General features: G+C 32.6%; 14 protein-coding genes and 9 non-coding genes across 23 annotated transcripts; 13 read left to right on the forward strand and 10 right to left on the reverse strand. All coding sequences in view use genetic code 11, as the record gives it.

Moving 5' to 3' along the window:
• rps3 (ribosomal protein S3) lies at window positions 1–651 on the forward strand. Its single transcript has one exon. The coding sequence runs from the start codon at window positions 1–3 to the stop codon at window positions 649–651; it is 651 nt and encodes a 216-aa protein (YP_006460322.1).
• Window positions 652–814: 163 nt separating this feature from the next.
• Window positions 815–2,236, forward strand: rpl16 (ribosomal protein L16). Its single transcript has 2 exons — window positions 815–823; window positions 1,835–2,236. Exons 1-2 carry the CDS (start codon window positions 815–817, stop codon window positions 2,234–2,236), a joined length of 411 nt encoding a protein of 136 aa, YP_006460323.1.
• A 124-nt stretch (window positions 2,237–2,360) lies between these two features.
• Window positions 2,361–2,729, forward strand: rpl14 (ribosomal protein L14). Its single transcript has one exon. It carries the CDS (start codon window positions 2,361–2,363, stop codon window positions 2,727–2,729), a length of 369 nt encoding a protein of 122 aa, YP_006460324.1.
• Window positions 2,730–2,926: 197 nt separating this feature from the next.
• Window positions 2,927–3,001, reverse strand: trnH-GUG. The gene has a single exon. It is a non-coding gene; the product is annotated as a tRNA-His (tRNA).
• Window positions 3,002–3,246: 245 nt separating this feature from the next.
• psbA (photosystem II protein D1) lies at window positions 3,247–4,308 on the reverse strand. The gene has a single exon. The coding sequence runs from the start codon at window positions 4,306–4,308 to the stop codon at window positions 3,247–3,249; it is 1,062 nt and encodes a 353-aa protein (YP_006460325.1).
• A 293-nt stretch (window positions 4,309–4,601) lies between these two features.
• Window positions 4,602–7,235, reverse strand: trnK-UUU. The gene is made up of 2 exons: window positions 7,199–7,235; window positions 4,602–4,636 (listed from the first exon to the last, which is right to left on the reverse strand). It is a non-coding gene; the product is annotated as a tRNA-Lys (tRNA).
• Window positions 4,972–6,486, reverse strand: matK (maturase K). Its single transcript has one exon. The coding sequence runs from the start codon at window positions 6,484–6,486 to the stop codon at window positions 4,972–4,974; it is 1,515 nt and encodes a 504-aa protein (YP_006460326.1).
• A 955-nt stretch (window positions 7,236–8,190) lies between the features above and the next one.
• Window positions 8,191–9,618, reverse strand: rbcL (ribulose 1,5-bisphosphate carboxylase/oxygenase large subunit). Its single transcript has one exon. The coding sequence runs from the start codon at window positions 9,616–9,618 to the stop codon at window positions 8,191–8,193; it is 1,428 nt and encodes a 475-aa protein (YP_006460327.1).
• A 779-nt stretch (window positions 9,619–10,397) lies between these two features.
• atpB (ATP synthase CF1 beta subunit) lies at window positions 10,398–11,894 on the forward strand. Its single transcript has one exon. It carries the CDS (start codon window positions 10,398–10,400, stop codon window positions 11,892–11,894), a length of 1,497 nt encoding a protein of 498 aa, YP_006460328.1.
• On the forward strand, window positions 11,891–12,292 carry atpE (ATP synthase CF1 epsilon subunit). The gene has a single exon. The coding sequence runs from the start codon at window positions 11,891–11,893 to the stop codon at window positions 12,290–12,292; it is 402 nt and encodes a 133-aa protein (YP_006460329.1).
• Window positions 12,293–12,425: 133 nt separating this feature from the next.
• On the reverse strand, window positions 12,426–12,497 carry trnM-CAU. Its single transcript has one exon. It is a non-coding gene; the product is annotated as a tRNA-Met (tRNA).
• On the reverse strand, window positions 12,433–12,491 carry trnT-GGU. The gene has a single exon. It is a non-coding gene; the product is annotated as a tRNA-Thr (tRNA).
• A 177-nt stretch (window positions 12,498–12,674) lies between the features above and the next one.
• trnV-UAC lies at window positions 12,675–13,346 on the forward strand. The gene is made up of 2 exons: window positions 12,675–12,712; window positions 13,310–13,346. It is a non-coding gene; the product is annotated as a tRNA-Val (tRNA).
• Window positions 13,347–13,575: 229 nt separating this feature from the next.
• Window positions 13,576–13,938, forward strand: ndhC (NADH-plastoquinone oxidoreductase subunit 3). The gene has a single exon. The coding sequence runs from the start codon at window positions 13,576–13,578 to the stop codon at window positions 13,936–13,938; it is 363 nt and encodes a 120-aa protein (YP_006460330.1).
• Window positions 13,939–13,982: 44 nt separating this feature from the next.
• Window positions 13,983–14,621, forward strand: ndhK (NADH-plastoquinone oxidoreductase subunit K). Its single transcript has one exon. The coding sequence runs from the start codon at window positions 13,983–13,985 to the stop codon at window positions 14,619–14,621; it is 639 nt and encodes a 212-aa protein (YP_006460331.1).
• A 102-nt stretch (window positions 14,622–14,723) lies between these two features.
• Window positions 14,724–15,200, forward strand: ndhJ (NADH-plastoquinone oxidoreductase subunit J). Its single transcript has one exon. The coding sequence runs from the start codon at window positions 14,724–14,726 to the stop codon at window positions 15,198–15,200; it is 477 nt and encodes a 158-aa protein (YP_006460332.1).
• A 512-nt stretch (window positions 15,201–15,712) lies between these two features.
• Window positions 15,713–15,785, reverse strand: trnF-GAA. Its single transcript has one exon. It is a non-coding gene; the product is annotated as a tRNA-Phe (tRNA).
• Window positions 15,786–16,191: 406 nt separating this feature from the next.
• On the reverse strand, window positions 16,192–16,781 carry trnL-UAA. Its single transcript has 2 exons — window positions 16,745–16,781; window positions 16,192–16,241 (listed from the first exon to the last, which is right to left on the reverse strand). It is a non-coding gene; the product is annotated as a tRNA-Leu (tRNA).
• An 853-nt stretch (window positions 16,782–17,634) lies between these two features.
• On the forward strand, window positions 17,635–17,707 carry trnT-UGU. Its single transcript has one exon. It is a non-coding gene; the product is annotated as a tRNA-Thr (tRNA).
• Window positions 17,708–17,981: 274 nt separating this feature from the next.
• On the forward strand, window positions 17,982–18,587 carry rps4 (ribosomal protein S4). The gene has a single exon. It carries the CDS (start codon window positions 17,982–17,984, stop codon window positions 18,585–18,587), a length of 606 nt encoding a protein of 201 aa, YP_006460333.1.
• A 218-nt stretch (window positions 18,588–18,805) lies between these two features.
• trnS-GGA lies at window positions 18,806–18,893 on the reverse strand. Its single transcript has one exon. It is a non-coding gene; the product is annotated as a tRNA-Ser (tRNA).
• A 256-nt stretch (window positions 18,894–19,149) lies between these two features.
• ycf3 (hypothetical chloroplast RF34) lies at window positions 19,150–21,125 on the forward strand. The gene is made up of 3 exons: window positions 19,150–19,278; window positions 19,949–20,176; window positions 20,973–21,125. Exons 1-3 carry the CDS (start codon window positions 19,150–19,152, stop codon window positions 21,123–21,125), a joined length of 510 nt encoding a protein of 169 aa, YP_006460334.1.
• A 731-nt stretch (window positions 21,126–21,856) lies between these two features.
• On the forward strand, window positions 21,857–24,109 carry psaA (photosystem I P700 apoprotein A1). The gene has a single exon. It carries the CDS (start codon window positions 21,857–21,859, stop codon window positions 24,107–24,109), a length of 2,253 nt encoding a protein of 750 aa, YP_006460335.1.
• The last annotated feature ends 4 nt before the right edge of the window (window positions 24,110–24,113 follow it).

A 24,113-nucleotide genomic window follows, 5' to 3' on the forward strand; every position in this document is an offset into this window, starting at 1 on the left:
ATGGGACAAAAAATAAATCCGCTTGGTTTCAGACTTGGTACAACTCAAAGTCATGATTCTATTTGGTTTGCACAACCAACAAAATATTCTGAGAATATACAAGAAGATAAAAAAATACGAGATTGGATAAAAAATTTTATACAAAAAAATAGAAGAATATCCTCGGGTGTCGAGGGAATTGGAGAGATAAAGATTCAAAAAAGAATCGATCTGATTCAAGTCATAATATATATGGGATTTCCAAAGTTATTAATAGAGGGTAAGCCTCAAAAAATCGAAGAATTACAGACGAATATGCACAAAAAACTGAATTGTGTGAATAGAAAACTAAACATTGCTATTGTAAAAGTTACAAATGCTTATAAACACCCTAATATTCTTGCAGAATTTATAGCTGGACAATTAAAGAATAGAGTTTCATTTCGTAAAGCAATGAAAAAAGCTATTGAATTAACTGAACAAGCAGGTACAAAAGGAGTTCAAGTACAGATTGCAGGACGTATTGATGGAAAAGAAATTGCACGTGTCGAATGGATCAGAGAAGGTAGGGTTCCTCTCCAAACCATTCGAGCTAAAATTGAATATTGTTGTTATACAGTTCGAACTATTTATGGAGTTTTAGGGATAAAAGTTTGGATATTTTCGAAATAAAGAAAAATATGTCCTTCTTTCTATTCAATAATTCAATATCCTATTTTGATTTTATAGAAAACAAAAAAGAAAAAATTACTCGATTTTGATTCTCCAAAATTTATATATTTTATAAGATTGAATCGACTAAAAAAATAAATGAATAATTTTATATAGTATTGCCATGCTTAGTGTGTGACTCGTTAGTTTTTTAGAATGATTCAAATAAAAAAAAGACACCGATTAATAGTATCAATTCATTTCAAAAGAACTAATAACCAACACATCACTTCGGATTATCTAGATATAAAGAATTAGTCAAAAGAAAAAAGATTGAATAAAAAAATATTATAGCAACTGAAAAATTGTGAAACATAAAAGAAAAAAAAGATTATTTAGTTGTAAAGCAATAAAAATATATAGATAAATGAAAAGGTGAAAGAAAGAGATTAAAATCTATCAATGATATAGAATTCGAATATGTAAAGGTCTATGGGTCATCTCAGAAAAGATAGTGTATTAAAGCATAAAAAAAAAGAATATTATATATATTATCTATTTGTAATGTAAATAAATTAAGAGCTCTGAATCAAGAAAAACTGATAATATTGATTCACGAAAAAAGAAATGAATTTCTATTCTAAAAAAATTTTATTAATTTTTAGCTATGAGAAAGGCTCCATTGTCGAATTAAAACCTAACCATTAATCGAGAGGCGATGGGAACGACGAAACCTGCAAATACTTAAGACTTAAGATTTTATTAAAAAAATCTTAAAGAAAACAAATCTTAATGATTTCTTAGGTGGGATGGCGGAAGAAACCTAAAAACAATCCATTTTTTAGGAGTTGTACCCTACATTACATCTGAATTTCATTACATCTGAATTTGAGAATAAAAGAGTAAATATTCGCCCGCGAGAATTTTTCTTTTATTGAATTTTTTTATATTTTTGCCAATTCTAAGAATCGATATTGAAAACAAGATCTAAAAATTTCGAAGATTGTATGAAATCTCAAAAAATACCGAGATTTCGTTATTTACTAAACATATGACTATTTCTATTATTTTATCGATTAGATAGAATCTATATCCATATAGATATAGATATTTGAATTACTTCATTCGCGAGGAGCCGTATGAGGTGAAAATCTCATGTACGGTTCTGTAATAAAGATGGAATTGAAAAACAACCATCAATTATAACCCCCAAAGAACCAGATTTCGTAAACAACATAGAGGAAGAATGAAGGGAATATCCTATCGAGGTAATAATATTTGCTTCGGAAGATATGCTCTTCAGGCACTTGAGCCAGCTTGGATAACATCTAGACAAATAGAAGCGGGACGGCGGGCAATGTCAAGAAATGTTCGCCGAGGTGGACAAATATGGGTACGTATTTTTCCAGACAAACCGGTTACAGTAAGACCTACTGAAACACGTATGGGTTCAGGAAAAGGATTTCCCGAATATTGGGTAGCTGTTGTTAAACCTGGGAAAATACTTTATGAAATGGGTGGAGTACCAGAAAATATAGCAAGAAAGGCTATTTCAATAGCATCATCCAAAATGCCGATACGAACTCAATTCATTATTTCAGGATAATAAAAGAGAACCAAAGAAAATAGGTCTTTAGAATGAAAAGAAAAAAGGCAATAATAGGTTCCTTTTTTTTTGAACACAAAATATTTTTACTTCCTTTTTTAGATTGAAATAATAAAAAAATGATATGATTCAACCTCAAACTCATTTGAATGTAGCGGATAACAGCGGAGCACGTGAACTGATGTGTATTCGAATCCTAGGAGCTAGTAATCGACGATATGCTTATATTGGCGACATTGTTGTTGCTGTAATCAAACAAGCAGTACCAAATACGAACTTAGAAAAATCTGAAGTGATCAGAGCTGTAATTGTACGTACTTGTAAACAACTAAAACGTAGCAACGGTATAATAATTCAGTATGATGATAATGCTGCAGTTATAATTGATCAAGAAGGAAATCCAAAAGGAACTCGAATCTTTTGCGCAATCGCCCGGGAATTGAGACAGTTAAATTTCACTAAAATAGTTTCATTAGCACCTGAGGTATTATAAGAGGAAACCACGATATGGATATATTCTTTTTTTGTGAAATAGATAAATGAATCTATTTTATCTCAAAAATATACCTTTTGTAAGAATTATTATTTTGAAGAATTCTTACTTATAAGTTTTAGAAGTAGCCATTTTTCTTTCTTTATTTGAGATTTATACTTGAAAACCTAAAGAATATCTATCTATATATAGATATGGGCGAACGACGGGAATTGAACCCGCGCATGGTGGATTCACAATCCACTGCCTTGATCCACTTGGCTACATCCGCCCTTATACTATGTAAAAATGATCTATATCTCAATTTCTACCCTTTCATTATCCCTTTTTTTTTCTAACAAAGGAAAAAAAGATAAGGAATCATGAAATAAATCAAAAACGTATGTATAAATCTATAGAAATCTAAAAAAAACATTACTAATCCAATATCCAATATAAAGGAGCAATATTAACAAAGTTGATATTGCTCCTTTATTTTTAAACAAAAACTCGTCTACTTTAAATTAAGATCAAAATTTTATCCATTAACAGATGGAGCTTCCATCGCAGCTAGATCTAGAGGGAAATTATGAGCATTACGTTCATGCATTACTTCCATACCAAGGTTAGCTCGGTTAATAATATCAGCCCAGGTATTTATTACACGACCTTGACTATCAACTACGGATTGGTTGAAATTAAAACCATTTAAGTTGAAAGCCATAGTGCTGATACCTAAAGCGGTAAACCAAATACCTACTACAGGCCAAGCAGCTAGGAAGAAATGTAAAGAACGAGAATTGTTGAAACTTGCATATTGGAAGATTAATCGGCCAAAATAACCATGAGCAGCTACAATATTATAAGTTTCTTCCTCTTGACCAAATCTGTAACCTTCATTAGCGGATTCATTTTCTGTGGTTTCCCTGATCAAACTAGAAGTTACCAAGGAACCATGCATAGCACTGAATAGGGAGCCGCCGAATACACCAGCTACACCTAACATGTGAAATGGATGCATAAGAATATTATGCTCAGCCTGAAATACAATCATAAAATTGAAAGTACCTGAAATTCCTAGAGGCATACCATCCGAAAAGCTTCCTTGACCAATAGGATAGATCAAGAAAACAGCAGTAGCGGCTGCAACAGGAGCTGAATATGCAACAGCAATCCAAGGACGCATACCCAGACGAAAACTAAGTTCCCACTCACGACCCATGTAGCAAGCTACACCAAGTAAGAAGTGTAGAACAATTAGTTCATAAGGACCGCCGTTGTATAACCACTCATCAACAGAAGCTGCTTCCCAGATCGGATAAAAATGCAAACCTATAGCCGCAGAAGTAGGAATAATCGCACCAGAAATGATATTGTTTCCATAAAGTAGAGATCCAGAAACAGGCTCACGAATACCATCAATATCTACTGGAGGGGCAGCGATAAAAGCGATAATAAATACAGAAGTTGCAGTCAATAAAGTAGGAATCATCAAAACACCAAACCATCCAATGTAAAGACGATTTTCGGTGCTGGTTATCCAATTACAGAAGCGACCCCATAGGCTTTCGCTCTCGCGTCTCTCTAAAATTGCAGTCATGGTAAAATCTTGGTTCATTTAATCATTAGGGACTCCCAAGCACAAAAATTCTCTCTAATGCGAGAATTTGAGGACTTGTTATTCAACAGTATAACATGACTTATATACCAGTGTCAACCAATATTAATATCCATAGTATGTTCTTATTCATTAGTATGTTATTCTTCATTTCGGTTTATCCGAATTTACCTTTATTATCCCATTTCCTTGATTCATAAAAAAAGTTTATTTTGTATATATCGTTATATTTCTAGAAATATAGATATAATACAACATCGATCTACAAATTAGAATGAGTTGCCCGGGACTTGAACCCGGAACTAGTCGGATGAAGTAGATATTTTATTCTTTAATAAAATTCAACAATAGAATAAAACAAGAAAAAATCCCTCCCCAAGCCGTGTTTGCAGTTTTCATTGCACACGGCTTTCCCTATGTATACATCTAAACCTGAATTACTTGCCTAGCAAAAGACTCTAAGAAAGTGAAATATAATATTCAATTTATTAACCCCGAATCTTGACTCTGACTACATGAGCATTTCAAAATCCTATAGATATAGAAGACTAAAAAAAATGATTTTTTTATCCTCATTTAATAAAAAGAAGGAAGTTCGTTTTATCAATTTACACCGATTTAAAAAATATCATAACCTATTTTAACTTATAAATAATTGACGAAATCGTTTCTGAAAAGAATATCCAAATACCAAATACGACCTCTATAAAACCTACGCAAAGTAAAAGAAGTTCTTGGAAAAATCAAAGAAAAAAGATCTTCTTCTGTAAAAAATTCTTGCAATAATTTTTCTGAACTTAATTTTTTCAAATAAATGCGCACAGTACTTTTATGCTTACGAGCCAAAGTTTTTATACAAGAAAACCGAAGTATATATTTTATTTGATAGAAACTCTTTTTTTTTGCAGATCCATTGTAATAATGAGAAAAATTTCTGCATATGCGCAAAAACCGGTCAATAATATCAAAATCAGATAAATTGGCCCAAACCGGCTTACTAATAGGATGACCCATTACATTACAAAATTTTGTTTTAGCCAATGATCTCATTAGAGGAATAATGGGAACTATTGTATCAAGTTTTTTTATAACAATTTTAATAAGAAATGAATTTTGCAACATTTGACTTCGTACTACTGAAAGATTTAGTGGAATACTTAAAAAATAGCCTAAAAAGTGAAATGAATACTGAGATAATTCGTTTATATAGATCGTTTCTAGTCCAGCCCAAATATCAAAATGACATTGCCATAAATATATAAAATAGTATTTCCATTTATTTATCAAAAAAGGAGTATTCTTTAAAACCAGAATTGATTTTCCTTGATATCTAACATAATGGATGAAAGTATCCTTAAAGAAGAAGAAAGTATATGAACAATTCTTAGTAGATACTTCTACAAGATGTTTTATTTTTTCATAGAAAAAAATTCGCTCAAAAAAAACGCGAAAATGTTTTAACTGTAACTGAGAGGATTTGTTACGTAGAAAAAGAAAGATAGATTCATATTCCCATACATATAAATTATATAGGAACAAGAAAATTCTTCGATTCCTTTTTGAAAAAAAAGTAAAAATCCATTTTTTTGGAGGAAAAAGACTATTCCAATTATAATAGTAATAAAAAAACAACCTTATTAAATGAAAGAAAGAGACATCTTTTATCGAATATCGCAGGATTTGAACCAAGATTTCCAGATGGATAGGATAGGGTATTCGTATATCTGACTTATGATTTAAATATATCAGTTGATCTTCGAAAAAGGGAAAAATCGAATGAATTGATTGAAAATTTTTATAAGATTTTACGATTTCTAATCCCCTTAAGGAAGAGCTAAATAATTGTAGAGAAAATAGAATCTCCACGACGATACCAAAACCTTCTAATATTATTTGAGAAAAAAAATGATAATTATAACCCACAAAAGTATTTTTTTTAGAATCGTTAACAAAAAGAATGAAATGAGTCTGTTGATACATTCGAGTACTTAAACGTTTTACAATTAGTAAACTAAAATTATTGTTATAATCTACATTTTCTATAAAAAAATACTCATGACGATAAGCTAGTCCATAAATAGATTCCCGAAAAAAAAGTGGGTATAGGATGTCCTGGTATCGAGATCTATGAAGTTCTAAATATGCTTTATATTGCTCCATTCAAAAAGTCTATTTGGTCAAACAAAGAATCAGAGATTCATTGGATTATCAAATGATACATAGTGCGATATGGTCAAAACAGAAAATTATAGGTATAAATAGATACCTAGAAAACAAGTAAAACCCATTCACGGACTCTCTCTAATCGATTTTTCGCCTAATTTTTGTTCTAGGATAACGAGCTAATTAAGAATCCTTTATTTTTTTACCTAATCGCTCTTTTGATTTTGGAAAAAATATCTTTATCAATATACTCTTTCTTTTACACATTTATCGCTACCCCAAAATACCAAAAGATAATGGAAAATAGCTATATAGTTAGGACTCATAACAAAAATAAACCATTCACCAGAAAAGCTTTTCCCACATCAAGCACTAACCTATTTTTAACGTACAATTAGATGGGGTAATGATCCAAATAAAAAATAAATGAAAGCTCGATGCTTTTTGTTTCCCTATTAGAATTAGAACCACCAAGTTCTATCCCTTTATTAATCAAACCCAACTGAATTTTTTTTGTTACGAGCCAAAAATTCAAACAAAAATTTGAGCTGGATCCTATAAGAATGAAATATTTTTAGAATTCTTCATTGATACGACATGCTACTTTTTCCAGTCATTCCTTTCTGGATCAGTCGTGGTTTTACAAGCTCTACCGATAGTATCGACGAATCGATTGCTTCATAGAAATGTGTAAAAAATAGAGTCGCTCTTAAAAGCCGAGTACTCTACCATTGAGTTAGCAACCCCACTACAATTTAAAAAATAAGGTGGATGTTTATACCCAATCGCAATAAAAAAAAATAAAATTACAAAATTGAATTGTCTAAAAAACTAAAAAAAGATATACCACCTATTGAAATACTATGTTATAGTTATCCATTATTATTATATATATAAGACTATATATATTCGTATATATAGATCTATGATTTTCGTATATATAAATTCGTGTTTACCTTTCAATTCTCTTACTTATTAATTCAAAAAGTTTTTCTTGTTTGTATCGCAGAAAGAAAACCAATGAACCTACCATTTGATGAAGTAATAACGCCTATTTAACGTAAGTAAGGTGATCAATTTATTCAAGATCGGATTATATTGATTTGATACAGTGTTGTCAATATTAGTATTGACAAAAAATACAATCGAATAAATCAAATCGAATTAATAAGATTTTAAATCTTATTAATTCGATTACGATTATTAGTATTATGTTATAATTACTTATAAGAAAAATTCTTTCAATATAAATATATCTATTTTCTAAAATGATATTCTAATCTAAAAAAACGTATCAAATTATAGAAATATAGAAATCAATAGGAAAATAAAAATTTAATATAGATTCATTTAATATAGATTAATATAAGATAAATTTCATAATATAGGATAAATTTCATATAGAAATGGAGCAACCTCCCTATTATGTGAAATTCACATCGAAAAAGGCAATAGCCAGTTTCGCTTATAAATTGTAATCACTTTTTTCGTAAAATATCATCTACTTACTATGCTTCTATTCCAATACGAAAGATAGAAATCTATTTAATAATAATAATGAAGTATCTTTGTATTCGGCTCAATCCTTCTTTTAGGAAAAGATTGTGCCGAATTTAATTGCAATTAATCCAAAGTATCCATTGCTTCGAATTCAAATAGTATCCACTGCTTCGAATTCAAATAGTATCCATTGCTTCGAATTCAAATAGTATCCATTGCTTCGAATTCAAATTTGATCTCCTTCCATACTTCGCAAGCAGCAGCTAATTCAGGACTCCATTTGCTAGCCTCACGGATAATTTCATTACCTTCACGAGCAAGATCACGTCCTTCATTTCGAGCCTTCACACAGGCTTCAAGAGCTACTCGATTAGCTACAGCACCTGGTGCATTTCCCCAAGGGTGTCCTAAAGTTCCTCCGCCAAATTGAAGTACGGAATCATCTCCAAAGATTTCGGTCAGAGCAGGCATATGCCAAACGTGAATACCTCCCGAAGCAACAGGCAGAACACCTGGTAGAGAAACCCAATCCTGAGTGAAATAAATACCACGACTTCGATCTTTTTCAACAAAATCATCACGCAGTAAGTCAACAAAACCTAAAGTGATATCTCTTTCCCCTTCAAGTTTACCTACTACGGTACCGGAGTGAACATGATCTCCACCAGACAAACGTAATGCTTTAGCTAATACACGAAAGTGCATACCATGATTCTTTTGTCTGTCGATAACTGCATGCATTGCACGATGTATATGAAGAAGTAGACCATTATCTCGGCAATAATGAGCCAAGCTAGTATTTGCAGTGAATCCCCCTGTTAAATAATCATGCATTACGATAGGAACGCCTAATTCTCTGGCAAATACAGCTCTTTTCATCATTTCTTCGCATGTACCCGCAGTTGCATTCAAGTAATGCCCTTTGATTTCACCTGTTTCAGCCTGTGATTTAAAAATCGCTTCAGCACAAAATAAGAAACGGTCTCTCCAACGCATAAATGGTTGGGAATTCACATTTTCATCATCTTTGGTAAAATCAAGTCCCCCACGAAGACATTCATAAACAGCTCTACCATAATTCTTAGCGGATAACCCCAATTTAGGTTTAATAGTACATCCTAATAGGGGACGACCATACTTGTTCAATTTATCTCTCTCAACTTGGATGCCGTGAGGCGGACCTTGGAAAGTTTTAATATAAGCGGTTGGGATTCGCAAATCCTCCAGACGTAGAGCACGCAGTGCCTTGAACCCAAATACATTACCGACAATAGAAGTAAACATGTTAGTAACAGAACCTTCTTCAAAAAGGTCTAAAGGATAAGCTACGTAAGCAATATATTGATTTTCTTCCCCAGCAACAGGTTCGATGTGATAGCATCGTCCTTTGTAACGATCAAGACTGGTAAGCCCATCGGTCCACACAGTTGTCCATGTACCAGTAGAAGATTCGGCGGCTACCGCAGCACCTGCTTCTTCAGGTGGAACTCCAGGTTGAGGAGTTACTCGAAATGCTGCCAAGATATCAGTATCTTTGGTTTCATACTCAGGAGTATAATAATTCAATTTATAATCTTTAACACCAGCTTTGAACCCAACACTTGCTTTAGTCTCTGTTTGTGGTGACATAAATCCCTCCCTACAACTCTTGAATTAAGAATTCTTGAAACAATAAGGTCTACTCGATATGACTTAGGAGTTAATGAAATCTTTTACAAAAATCAACTAATATTATCCATTAATCCCAAAGGTTCGTTATGTTATTATTAAATTAAACGATGGTATTTGATTTGTCAAATACATCATTATTGTATACTCTTTTCTATGTATGGCGCAACCCAATCTTTTTTTTTCAATTTGAAATCTCTTATTTTTGAATTTTCAAATCGAAAGATCTAATCTAAATAATAATAATAATTTATTCTGAATCTTGACAGTGATATATGTTGTCTATGTAAATCCTAGATGTAAAAATAGGCAGCTTTATCCCCGGAAAAGAAACAAAGAGGTACAAAAAATAGGGAAACAGAGGGTAAGTCTAAAAAATTGTCTACTGAGGAAATACGAAAGCCAATGATAAAAAAAATGAATTCTAAATTAAGGTACAGGTTCGAATTCCATACAGAATATAGATGATATTTTCTAGAATGATAGAAAAAAAGAAAAGACTTTCGAAAGATTTTATCCAATTGAAATTTTCAAAATAACTGCAGTAAGCTTAAGAATTCAATAATTGAATTTGAATAAGTAAGTAAACAGTTAAAGAGGATTGATGGAATAGTACCAAAAAAATGGAGTACTAACTCCCATTTCTTATTTCTTTTTGAATTAACCGATCAACTTGCTTTCTTATCGAACATTTCTTTTTGATTTAAAAACTTTTTCGGAAAAAAAAATTGGCTTTTGATATGCGAATAAATCCTCCTACTTCCGGTCCTGAAGTTTCTTCGATTGAAAAAAAAAATCTGGGACATATTGACCAAATAATAGGTCCGGTACTAGATGTAGCCTTTCCCCCGGGGAAGATGCCTAATATTTACAATGCTCTGGTAGTTAAGGGTCGAGATACTGTTGGTCAACAAATTAATGTGACTTGTGAAGTACAACAATTATTAGGAAATAATCGAGTTAGGGCTGTAGCTATGAGTGCTACAGATGGTCTAATGAGAGGAATGCAAGTTATTGACACAGGAACTCCCCTAAGTGTTCCAGTAGGCGGAGCAACTCTAGGACGAATTTTCAACGTGCTTGGAGAGCCGATTGATAATTTAGGTCCTGTAGATACTCGTACAACATCTCCCATTCATAGATCTGCGCCTACCTTTATACAATTAGATACAAAATTATCTATTTTTGAAACAGGAATAAAAGTAGTAGATCTTTTAGCTCCTTATCGTCGTGGAGGAAAAATAGGACTTTTCGGTGGAGCTGGAGTGGGTAAAACAGTACTTATTATGGAATTGATCAATAACATTGCCAAAGCTCATGGAGGTGTATCTGTATTTGGCGGAGTAGGTGAGCGTACTCGCGAGGGAAATGATCTTTATATGGAAATGAAAGAATCTGGAGTAATTAATGAACAAAATATTGCAGAATCCAAAGTAGCTTTAGTATATGGTCAAATGAATGAACCACCCGGAGCTCGTATGAGAGTTGGTTTAACTGCCCTAACTATGGCGGAATATTTTCGAGATGTCAATGAGCAAGATGTACTTCTATTTATCGACAATATCTTCCGCTTCGTTCAAGCAGGATCTGAAGTATCTGCCTTATTGGGTCGAATGCCCTCTGCTGTGGGTTATCAACCCACTCTTAGTACTGAAATGGGTTCTTTACAAGAAAGAATCACTTCTACCAAAGAAGGGTCCATAACTTCTATTCAAGCAGTTTATGTACCTGCCGACGATTTAACTGACCCTGCTCCTGCTACGACATTTGCACATTTAGATGCTACTACTGTACTATCAAGAGGATTAGCCGCCAAAGGTATCTATCCAGCAGTAGATCCTTTAGATTCAACCTCAACTATGCTCCAACCTCGAATCGTTGGTGAAGAACATTATGAGACTGCGCAACGAGTTAAACAAACTTTACAACGTTACAAAGAACTTCAAGACATTATAGCTATCCTTGGCTTGGACGAATTATCCGAAGAAGATCGCTTAACCGTAGCAAGAGCACGAAAAATTGAGCGTTTCTTATCACAACCTTTTTTCGTAGCAGAAGTTTTTACCGGTTCGGCTGGAAAATATGTTGGTCTAGTAGAAACAATTAGAGGGTTTAATTTGATCCTTTCTGGAGAATTAGACGGTCTTCCTGAACAAGCCTTTTATTTGGTAGGTAATATCGATGAAGCTACTGCGAAGGCTACGAACTTAGAAACGGAGAGCAATTTGAAGAAATGACTTTAAATCTTTGTGTATTGACCCCCAATCGAATTGTTTGGGATTCAGAAGTGAAGGAAATCATTTTACCTACTAATAGCGGACAAATTGGAGTATTACCTAATCATGCGCCTATTGCCTCAGCTGTCGATATAGGTATTTTGAGAATACGTCTTAAAGACCAATGGTTAACAATGGCTCTGATGGGGGGGTTTGCTAGAATAAATAATAATGAGATAACTGTTTTAGTAAATGATGCGGAAAAGGGTAGTGACATTGATCCACAAGAAGCACAGCAAACTCTTGAAATAGCAGAAACTAATTTGAATAAGGCTGAAGGCAAGAGACAAACAATTGAGGCAAATCTAGCTCTTAGACGAGCTAGAACACGAGTAGAGGCTATCAATGTTATTTCATAACAAGTTGAAATTGATGCGTCCCAATATCCGAAAACAATAAAAAGAAAAAAGAAACAGTCAGAAGAAAAAAGTAAAGTAGAAAAGCTTATTAGATACCACAGTCAAAGGTATCTAATAAGTTATAACTATACCTTACCTACTATTGGATTTGAACCAATGACTCCCGCCGTATGAAAGCAATACTCTAACCACTGAGTTAAGTAGGTAATTTAGGACTCCTCCTAAAAAAAAAAGAAGAGTACCCATCTATCAGATTAATTGATTATAAATGTCAAATTACCGATAAGCAATACCAACACCCGTTCAAGGGATTCGATCATGTAATATTCATCTTGACAAGCAATTATCTTCATACTATGATAAAATATGTATCAAAAACACAAGGGCTGTAGCTCAGTTAGGTAGAGCACCTCGTTTACACGAGCGCCAATGTTTTTTTTCAGAGGAGTTCATCTTGTAATTCAAAAAGTTTATCTTATAGTAAGAAATCCGTGTCTTACTCCATTTTCAGTTTAATGAACAAAACAAGAGAACACTAGCCTGACAAAGCAAAGGGTTTAGCCATAAAATCGAATCCATAATTGATTTGAGATATTGATAAGGTGAATACCCATTTCTCGTCAATGCTAAAAATAAAGGGTATAGGGACCTAAAAAAGATTATCTTTTCTTCCTATCTTATGAACTTTAAGGTGTATGAAGTGTCATTTCTTATCTTCTATTTTAATTTTAGTAGGTGGATAAAGAGTCCATTTAACTTAAGTTGATCTAGGCCAGAAGCAGACCTACGTCAAGATAATCCTTCTTTGAAACACTTTGGTAGTGCTCTTTGATTGTTATACAAATAAAAAAGAAGAGCATAGGGAATCATCTCTTTATTCTTTACTGTAAAAAAAAAGATGGTGGACTAACTAATAGTTTTATCAGTTAATGAAAAAGCTCAATGACAAAAAAAAATGCATGTTGGGTTTTGAAAACAATTTAAATCATTTAGATAATAATTAGTTTGATCTGTTTTACCGAGAAGGTCTACGGTTCGAGTCCGTATAGCCCTAATATTCCTACAGATACTAATAATATTAATACTATTTTGGATCGAATAGATCTCATTACTAAGACTAGTACTAAAAAAGAAAAACAATTTGTAAATTTCTATTCGAACATATTCATATTCGATAAAATAATATTCATATTAGTATATTAAGCTAGTCTAAAAAAATGGAGACTTTCAACTAAAAATGAAAATGAATTCGGTATATTTTCTACATTCAGAGGAGTACTTTTATGTTTCTTCTTTACGAATATGATATTTTTTGGGCATTTCTAATAATATCAAGTTTGATTCCTATTTTGGCATTTCTAATTTCTGGAATTTTAGCCCCCATTAGCAAGGGACCTGAAAAACTTTCTAGTTATGAATCCGGAATAGAACCAATAGGCGATGCTTGGTTACAATTTCGAATCCGTTATTATATGTTTGCTCTCATTTTTGTTGTTTTTGATGTTGAAACGGTTTTTCTTTATCCATGGGCAATGAGTTTCGATGTATTAGGGGTATCCGTATTTTTAGAAGCTTTCTTATTCGTGCTTATCCTAATTGTTGGTTCAGTTTATGCATGGCGAAAGGGGGCATTAGAATGGTCTTAATTCTTGACTATTTAGACAATTAGAAAAAAAATATTGAGACAATTATGAATTCCATTGAGTTTCCCTTACTTGATCAAACAACCCAAAATTCAGTTATTTCAACGACATTAAATGATTTTTCAAATTGGTCAAGATTATCCAGTTTATGGCCGCTTCTTTATGGTACGAGTTGTTGCTTCATTGAATTTGCTTCATTAATAGGATCACGATTTGATTTTGATCGTTATGGACTAGTACCACGATCGAGTCCTAGGCAGGCGGACCTAATTTTAACAGCGGGCACTGTAACTATGAAAATGGCCCCTTCTTTAGTTCGATTATATGAACAAATGCCCGAACCTAAATATGTTATTGCTATGGGAGCCTGTACAATTACGGGGGGGATGTTTAGTACCGATTCTTATAGTACTGTTCGAGGCGTAGATAAGCTAATTCCTGTAGATGTATATTTGCCGGGCTGTCCACCTAAACCGGAGGCCATTATAGATGCTATAACAAAACTTCGTAAGAAAATATCTCGAGAAATATATGAAGATCCAATGAGTTTTCAACGAGAGAATAGATGTTTTACCACCAACCATAAGTTTCATGTTGGATACAGTACTTATACTGGCAATTATGGTCAAGAATTTTTCTATCAACCGCCATCTACTTCAGAGATATCGTCTGACACATTTTTTTAAAGTACAATAATAAAAAGCAATTCCTTTTTTCAAAATTTCATCGTAATGTAAATAGAAAATACTAATACCAAATACATAAAAAAAATTTAGGAGAAGCAAAAAATGCAAGGTCGTTTGTCTTCTTGGCTAGTCAAACATGGATTAATTCATAGATCCTTGGGTTTCGATTACCTAGGAATAGAGACTTTACAAATAAAGCCCGAGGATTGGCATTCCATTGCTGTCATTTTATATGTATATGGTTACAATTATCTACGTTCTCAATGTGCCTATGATGTAGCACCCGGAGGACTCTTAGCTAGTGTATATCATTTTACAAGAATAGAGTATGGTATAAATCAACCTGAAGAGGTATGCATAAAAATATTTGTATCAAGAAAAAATCCCAGAATTCCTTCAATTTTTTGGGTTTGGAAAAGTGCGGATTTTCAAGAAAAGGAATCTTATGATATGTTGGGAATCTCTTATGATAGTCATCCGCGTCTAAGACGTATTTTAATGCCCGAAAATTGGATAGGATGGCCTTTGCGTAAAGATTATATCGCTCCAAATTTTTATGAAATACAAGATGCTCACTAAATGATAAAAATAAGAAACTAATCCAAATTTCTGCAACCCCAGATATTCAAAGAATAGAAGTACATTCTCTTATAGATCAGACAAAATAATTGATTCACATTAAATCAGACAGAGTAATAGAAGTCGCATTCAGATATTTTTAGGTGAGAAATCACAAAATTTAGAAATAATAGAATGAATAATGATAGGGTTTAAAAAGGGCTCGATTCTATTTTGGTAATCCTTCTAAGATGAATTCTTAATATTCTCACTCCACCCCAGAACTTCGACTTTTAGGTCTTTTAACCAACTAATTAAACCACTCGAATATTATGGAAATAGAAACCTTTTTTTTATCGCAGAAAAAAAAATAGATAAAGAATTCATTATCTATATATATATATATATATATATAGATACTAATAGATAAGGGAATATACCTAAAAAATGCATCTATTCTTTAATCATCTAGGAAAAATATATCTACAGATACCTAAATAGATAAAAGAAATATGTTATGTATCAGAATCTTGTGTCAGGAACCAGATTTGAACTGGTGACACGAGGATTTTCAGTCCTCTGCTCTACCAACTGAGCTATCCCGACCATTCTTGAAGCTTAATACTTTGATTTTAAAAGATTTTTAAAATGTATGTTAATGAATCTATATCAACTAAGTAAAAAAAAGTTTGTAAGTTAGTTTCCGTAGTTATAATTATTTTGGATTGTTAATCGTTAATTACGCATATGAAAATTCGTTGCTCAAAAATAAGATATTAATTTAGACATTTCTCATTCAAAAAAATTATATGTGTTTCACATATATATCTATATCTATTCCAAAACTAGTCCCTTGTCATTATGATAGATAAGAAAATTATGATAGATAGGAAATTGATGAAAATCCAAATTCCAATTTAGTTGGGAAATAAGAAATCGAATAAAACACATAAATAAGGACTTAAAGATAGAGAGGATATAGGAAAAAAATTCGAAAATGAAACAGGCTTTTTGGGGATAGAGGGACTTGAACCCTCATGATTTCTTAAGTCGACGGATTTTCCTCTTACTTTCAATTTCATTGTTGTCGGTATTGACATGTAAAATAGGACTCTATCTTTATTCTCATCTGATTTATCAGTTCTTCAAGGGTTTTATCCGATTATGATGAAGTGAATAATTTCATCAATAAATATTCCATCGTTTCTTCAACTTCGAATTGATTTGATTCACATTTTTCATTTGTGAATATTTTTATCACAAATCGATCTTCATTAATAAAATAAATAAAAAGTAACAAATTGAAAGAGTATTTCAGTGATCCATTCCTGTAATTTTGGTGAAAGGATTCTTTGACTAATATAATAAAAACAGTCGTCAATTTCGTTTGTTAGAACAGCTTCCATAGAGTCTCTGCACCTATCCCTTTTTTATTATAACTTTCTTAATTTTTCTTTGTTTTCAGAAAACAGGATTTGGCTCAGGATTGCCCATTGTGAATTCCAGGGTTTCTCTGAATTTGAAAATTATTACTTGGTAAGTTTCCATACCAAAACTCAATCCAATTAAGTCCGTAGCGTCTACCAATTTCGCCATATCCCCATCTTTTTTTTATATTTGAATCTGATTATAATAGAATGCTTTTTTTTCATTTCTATTATGAGAATTATGCGGGAACTTTTGAATTCATTAAATACATATTATTATATTAAATATTAAAAACCCTTTTCTTTTCTCCAATTTTATAGATTGGATTTCATCTATATTGGATACCTTTATTTGTTTGAATCAGAACTAATTCTAATATCTATACATTAACAATTCAATATACACAGATATAGACCACATATCTACTTATCTTCTATGTACCTCCTTATCTTATTTTTTCATACAATTTAGAATACTCGAATGGTCGATTCTTTTTGTTTTTTTTTTTTTTTGCTGAAATAAAAAGAAAATAAACAATCCATTTATTCATATACAATTGATATAACTAAAACGAATCTAGTGGCTAGAAAAAACCATTCTTTTAATTTCATATAGAATTAGACATTTACTTAGAAATATGGAATTCCTTACTATTTACTAAAATATATATATATTTCCTAAAATTTATATTTATTCAAATTTACTTTAAGTACTAATAAAGAATCTTTTTGAAAGAAATCAAATTAATAATATATATCTAGAATATTAGATCAAAATAAATTCAATAAATTATATTAATATAATATTCATTAGAATATAATATTAATTCTTATCTTGCATTTTACTTTATGTTATGGACTAACATATAAAATAAATAATAGAAATAATAAAAATTGGGTTTTATTTTCTATATTTTCTTTCTATATTTTTTATGTTTGTATTCATTTTAATTTTATTATAAATAACTAAAAATTTATAACTAAGATCCCATTCAATTCTTCTGCATATGTATATTTCGTTTACGTTAGCCGGTTTAGCTCAGAGGTTAGAGCATCGCATTTGTAATGCGATGGTCATCGGTTCGAATCCGATAACCGGCTTTTCTCTATTTGTTTTTTACATAATTGATAATATCTTTTTTAGAAATAAAAAATTGGGAGAGTTCGATCTCTGCGGAAGAAATCAAGAAATTAACCTACTTTTTTGTATTCTTTTATATACAATAAATTCGGATATTGATAAAATTCATCTAATTCTTCTTTGTACTATAAAACTTTAGTAGATTTCGCTTCATTTAGAATTCTATAATATTTTTCATTTCGTTTAGTTTTCATTTCGATTTATAAGATTTTTCATTTTAAAAAAGGAGTTTTTATGTCACGTTACAGAGGACCTCGTTTCAAAAAAATACGTCGTCTAGGATATTTACCAGGACTTACTAGTAAAAGGCCAACAGTCAAAAACGAATTTCGAAATCAATTGCGCTTCAGTAAAAAATCTCAATATCGTATTCGTTTAGAAGAAAAACAAAAATTGCGTTTTCATTATGGTCTTACAGAACGACAATTGCTTAAATACGTTCGTATCTCCGGAAAAGCTAAAGGATCAACTGGTCAGGTTTTATTACAACTACTTGAAATGCGCTTGGATAACATACTTTTTCGATTGGGTATGGCTGCGACTATTCCTCAAGCCCGCCAATTTATAAACCATAGACATGTTTTAGTTAATGGTCGTATAGTGGATATACCAAGTTATCGTTGCAAACCTCAAGATATTATTACAGCAAAGGATGAACAAAAATCAAAAACTCTGATTCAAAATTATCTTGATTCAGCCCCCCATGAGAAATTGCCAAATCATTTGACTGTTCACCCTTTCCAATATAAAGGTTTAATTAATCAAATAATAGATAATAAATGGGTTGGTTTGAAAATAAATGAATTACTGGTTGTAGAATATTATTCTCGTCAAACTTAAACTTAACTAAAATAACAAGAGTTTTTTTTACGAGGATTTTCTGCTATTCATATATCATATACATGGATATGCGAAAATTTTTATTCCTTGCCCACCCGTTATCCACTATTTTTTGTATTACCGAAAAATGAGGAATAGAAAGTTGTCCATATCAACAAACAAATTTGAAATAATGGTATGCATTGGGATGAGTAATTTTGATCAATTTGGTAAAGATTCGGAAAGAGAGGGATTCGAACCCCCGGTAAACAAAAAGCCTACATAGCAGTTCCAATGCTACGCCTTGAACCACTCGGCCATCTCTCCTATATAATGATGCCCAGAAACCGGTTGAATGTTGAATAGTGAATCAGTCCTATTTTTCATAAATGCATAAAACCTATTCAAACTATCAAAATACAAAGTAAAATTAAAAAAAAACCTCCTACAAGGTCTTAGGATAAACAAATTTTATTGATGAGTTCATTTTTACGTTATTTCGCACTGTATTATACAATTCCTTTATTTGTGGGATTGATTTCTCACACCATGATTAATTAAATTATAGAATGGATTTCTACCTATGCCTAGATCTCGGATAAATGAAAATTTTATTGATAAGACCTTTTCAATTGTAGCCAATATCTTATTACGAATAATTCCGACAACTTCAGGAGAAAAAAGGGCATTCACTTATTACAGAGATGGTGTGATTTGATTCCATTTTTTTTTACCGTATTTACGGTAAAAAAAAAATGGAATGGAAAAAACCCACGCGTGTTGAAGGTGAAATTTGTAAATAAAAGGATTAATTCCTTCTGTCGTGTATCCTCGATGAATGAAGCCTTATATGCTTGAATTTTAGGTTTCTAGTATTAAGCGAAAGGTTATACCTATAATTATGGGGTTAGGTCAACCCCAAATTACAGGCAACATTGGGAAAGAAGCACTACGCTTGGGAATCAAGGACACGAAAACTTTGTATCTATCTATATCTATGGCTTATCGAGATTGGGGAATGGTTGGGACAATAAATATCCATCTCGTTCATATTTTGGATACCCATAGAACCATCGAAGATTATTGAGGTGACTAATTCCAGGAAATTAAGCAGCGTAGAGGACAAAGAAATTGTTGAAGTTCTTGTTTTTTTATCAAGTACCTACATACTTAATGTTAAGAAATAATTTTTGACAGGAAGGTTGGCTAGAGATTTATTGTAAAAACACTAGCTCTGTTCAGTTGAGAATGAGAATACTGGAATATTTTTTGATTTGATGGATTTTTCTCATTACACACATAAGGGGGGAGCCGTATGAGATGAAAATCTCACGTACAGTTCTGGAGCGGAGATTCTTTGAACCGAATGACGACCGTAACGGATGTCAGCTCAATCTGAAGGAAATTATGCAGAAGCTTTACAGAATTATTATGAGGCTATGCGACTGGAAATTGATCCCTATGATCGAAGTTATATACTTTATAACATAGGCCTTATTCACACAAGTAACGGAGAACATACTAAAGCTTTGGAATATTATTTTCGGGCGCTCGAACGAAACCCATTTTTACCCCAAGCTTTTAATAATATGGCCGTGATCTGTCATTACGTGCGACTATCTCCACTATAGAAAGAAAAAAGAAAAGAACAAGCAAATCCACAAATTTTAATATAATAAATCTATAAATAGAAATAATTATAAATAATAAAGGCTTTCTACATATATATATCGTTCAAAACAACGATTTTTATCAGCTGTAGCAAAGAAACTTCATAGAAGTAAAAATATGAAGAAATCGATATGTCTAGATACCCTCTTTTTCTATGGATAAAAGATCTAATTGATAAAGGAAGCATCGTAAGGATCAATTAACACGGTTTTCAATCGATATAATTATAATAAAAACTGCTTCCTTATCTCATGATAAATAAAGAAGTCAGGAATCCACTTATGTAATAAAGTGGATCCCCTGATATTTTGAGCAGCGGTGTAGTATCAAATCCCAAAGATAGAAAGTCTTTTCTCTTTACTTATAAGAACTTAGAAGATAAGAAAGAAAAAACTTTTACCAAGATTCTATAGAAATGAATCTATCATATATTTTTGTATATGATATATAAAATCGAGATAGTTACCTTTCAGAAAATTAGAATTAGGGCGTTAATGCCAATGATTTCTTCCCTTTTCTGAAGGTAGGAGAAAAGATAAAACTAAAATAAAAAAAAGATGAAATTCTTTATTTATTAGTAAAAATGAAAGTTTGAAACTCATATTAATAATTTCTTTTTTTCTTTTAGTTAACTTCAAGATAATAGAACAAAAAAAGAATTGACTACTGAGCCGTATGAGTCAGGAAATTCTCAAGTACGGTTCTAAGGAAAGGAATTGATTCACCTATTTCGACCGAGGAGAACAGGCCATTCGACAGGGAGACTCAGAAGTTGCGGAGTCTTGGTTTAATCAAGCCGCTGAATATTGGAAACAAGCTATAGCTCTTACCCCCGGTAATTATATTGCAGCACAGAATTGGTTGAAGATCACAGGGCGTTTTGAATAAAAACACTCTGTTTCTTTTTTTCTTATATTTTTATCTATCTATATAAAGATATAGATAGATAAATATCTATTGTTATAAATTCTTGTTTCTTGTCCCTATGAAATTAAAAAATCATTTCTATAGGAACGACCAATCCCAGAATTTCAATATATCCCTTCTAATCTAATTTTGTTCGATTTTTTCTAGTATTTCATAGAAATAAACGAGATGTGGATACAGTAGATAATTTTCCCCTTTTTTCTGTTATTTAAACTAATATTCAATCAAATTAAGAAAAGAGACCTTCAAAAAAAGAAATAAAATATAGGTATATTGCCTAATAATGAATGCTAATGCCTGCTCAATTTGAAATAGAGTACATACTAATACTTTATCTAGAAAAAAAATAAAATCTAAGGAATAGAATAAAATCTGAATACATTTGATTAGTAGGCTGCACGAAAAATTATTGAACTTCCATTCAGAGTTACAAAAAAGGTCTTAGAAGATTAAAAGAGGTCCATTGAGCGCCCCACTCTTATGTCATAATAGATTCGAACACTTGCCCCGAATTGACTTCGAGATCATAATTGTTCTAGTGAAAAACTAAAGAAATGAAATTGACTAAGATATCCAATACATGAGAGATAGGAGAGAACAAAACTCAATAGAAACATCTCTAATAAGTTCACTAATTCTGTTTTATGTTGGCAGGTCTCTTTGTATGTGTTGTCTGGAAAGAGGAGGACTCAATGATTATTCGTTCACCGGAACCAGAAGTTAAAATTTTGGTAGATAGGGATCCTATAAAAACTTCTTTTGAGGAATGGGCAAAACCTGGTCATTTCTCAAGAACAATAGCTAAGGGACCAGATACTACTACTTGGATCTGGAACCTACATGCTGACGCTCATGATTTTGATAGCCATACTAATGATTTAGAGGAGATTTCCCGAAAAGTTTTTAGTGCGCATTTTGGCCAACTCTCTATCATCTTTCTTTGGCTGAGTGGCATGTATTTTCATGGTGCTCGTTTTTCCAATTATGAGGCATGGTTAAGTGATCCTACTCACATTAGGCCTAGTGCTCAGGTGGTTTGGCCAATAGTGGGTCAAGAAATATTGAATGGTGATGTAGGGGGGGGGTTCCGAGGAATACAAATAACCTCTGGTTTTTTTCAGATTTGGAGAGCATCTGGAATAACTAATGAATTACAACTCTATTGTACTGCAATTGGTGCATTGGTCTTTGCAGCCTTAATGCTTTTTGCTGGTTGGTTTCATTATCACAAAGCTGCTCCAAAATTGGCTTGGTTCCAAGATGTAGAATCTATGTTGAATCACCATTTGACAGGGCTCCTAGGGTTGGGGTCTCTTTCTTGGGCAGGACATCAAATACATGTATCTTTACCGATTAACCAATTTCTAAATGCTGCAGTAGATCCCAAAGAGATACCACTTCCTCATGAATTTATCCTAAATCGGGATCTTTTGGCTCAACTTTATCCGAGTTTTTCCGAGGGAGCAACCCCATTTTTTACCTTGAATTGGTCAAAATACGGAGAATTTCTTACTTTTCGTGGAGGATTAGATCCAGTAACTGGAGGTTTATGGCTGACCGATATTATACACCATCATTTAGCTATTGCAATTCTTTTCTTGATAGCGGGTCACATGTATAGGACCAACTGGGGTATTGGTCACAATATAAAAGACATTTTAGAGGCACATAAAGGTCCATTTACAGGCCAGGGTCATAAAGGTATATATGAGATTCTAACAACGTCATGGCATGCTCAATTATCTATTAATCTAGCTATGTTAGGCTCTTTGACCATTGTTGTAGCTCACCATATGTATTCTATGCCTCCTTATCCATACCTAGCTACTGACTATGGTACACAACTGTCATTGTTTACACATCACATGTGGATTGGTGGATTTCTCATAGTCGGTGCTGCTGCGCATGCAGCGATTTTTATGGTAAGAGATTATGATCCGACTATTCGATACAACGATCTATTAGATCGTGTCCTTAGACATCGTGATTCAATCATATCACATCTTAACTGGGTATGTATCTTTTTAGGTTTTCACAGTTTTGGTTTGTATATTCATAATGATACCATGAGCGCATTAGGGCGCCCTCAAGATATGTTTTCAGATACTGCTATACAATTACAGCCGATCTTTGCTCAATGGATACAAAATACCCACGCTTTAGCACCTGGCACAACAGCCCCAGGTGCAGCAACAAGTACCAGTTTGACTTGGGGAGGTGAAAATTTAGTAGCAGTGGGCGGTAAAGTTGCTTTGTTACCTATTCCTTTAGGAACTGCGGATTTTTTGGTCCATCATATTCATGCATTTACAATTCATGTAACAGTATTGATACTCTTAAAGGGTGTTCTATTTGCTCGTAGTTCACGATTGATACCGGATAAAGCAAATCTAGGTTTTCGTTTCCCTTGTGATGGACCTGGAAGAGGGGGGACATGCCAAGTATCCGCTTGGGATCATGTCTTCTTAGGACTATTTTGGATGTACAATTCAATTTCCGTAGTTATATTCCATTTCAGTTGGAAAATGCAGTCAGATGTTTGGGGTAGTATAAGTGATCAAGGGATAGTAACTCATATCACAGGAGGAAATTTTGCGCAGAGTTCCATTACCATTAATGGGTGGCTTCGTGATTTCTTATGGGCGCAGGCATCCCAGGTAATTCAGTCTTATGGTTCTTCATTATCTGCATATGGTCTTTTTTTCTTGGGTGCACATTTTGTATGGGCTTTTAGTTTAATGTTTCTATTCAGCGGGCGTGGTTATTGGCAAGAACTTATTGAATCCATTGTTTGGGCTCATAATAAATTAAAAGTTGCTCCTGCTACTCAGCCCAGAGCCTTGAGCATTGTACAAGGACGTGCTGTAGGAGTAACACATTACCTTCTAGGTGGAATTGCCACAACATGGGCATTCTTCTTAGCAAGAATTATTGCAGTAGGATAATAGC

This window comes from Vigna unguiculata, chloroplast (assembly GCF_004118075.2).
Source record: "Vigna unguiculata chloroplast, complete genome".
Lineage (NCBI taxonomy): Eukaryota > Viridiplantae > Streptophyta > Magnoliopsida > Fabales > Fabaceae > Vigna > Vigna unguiculata.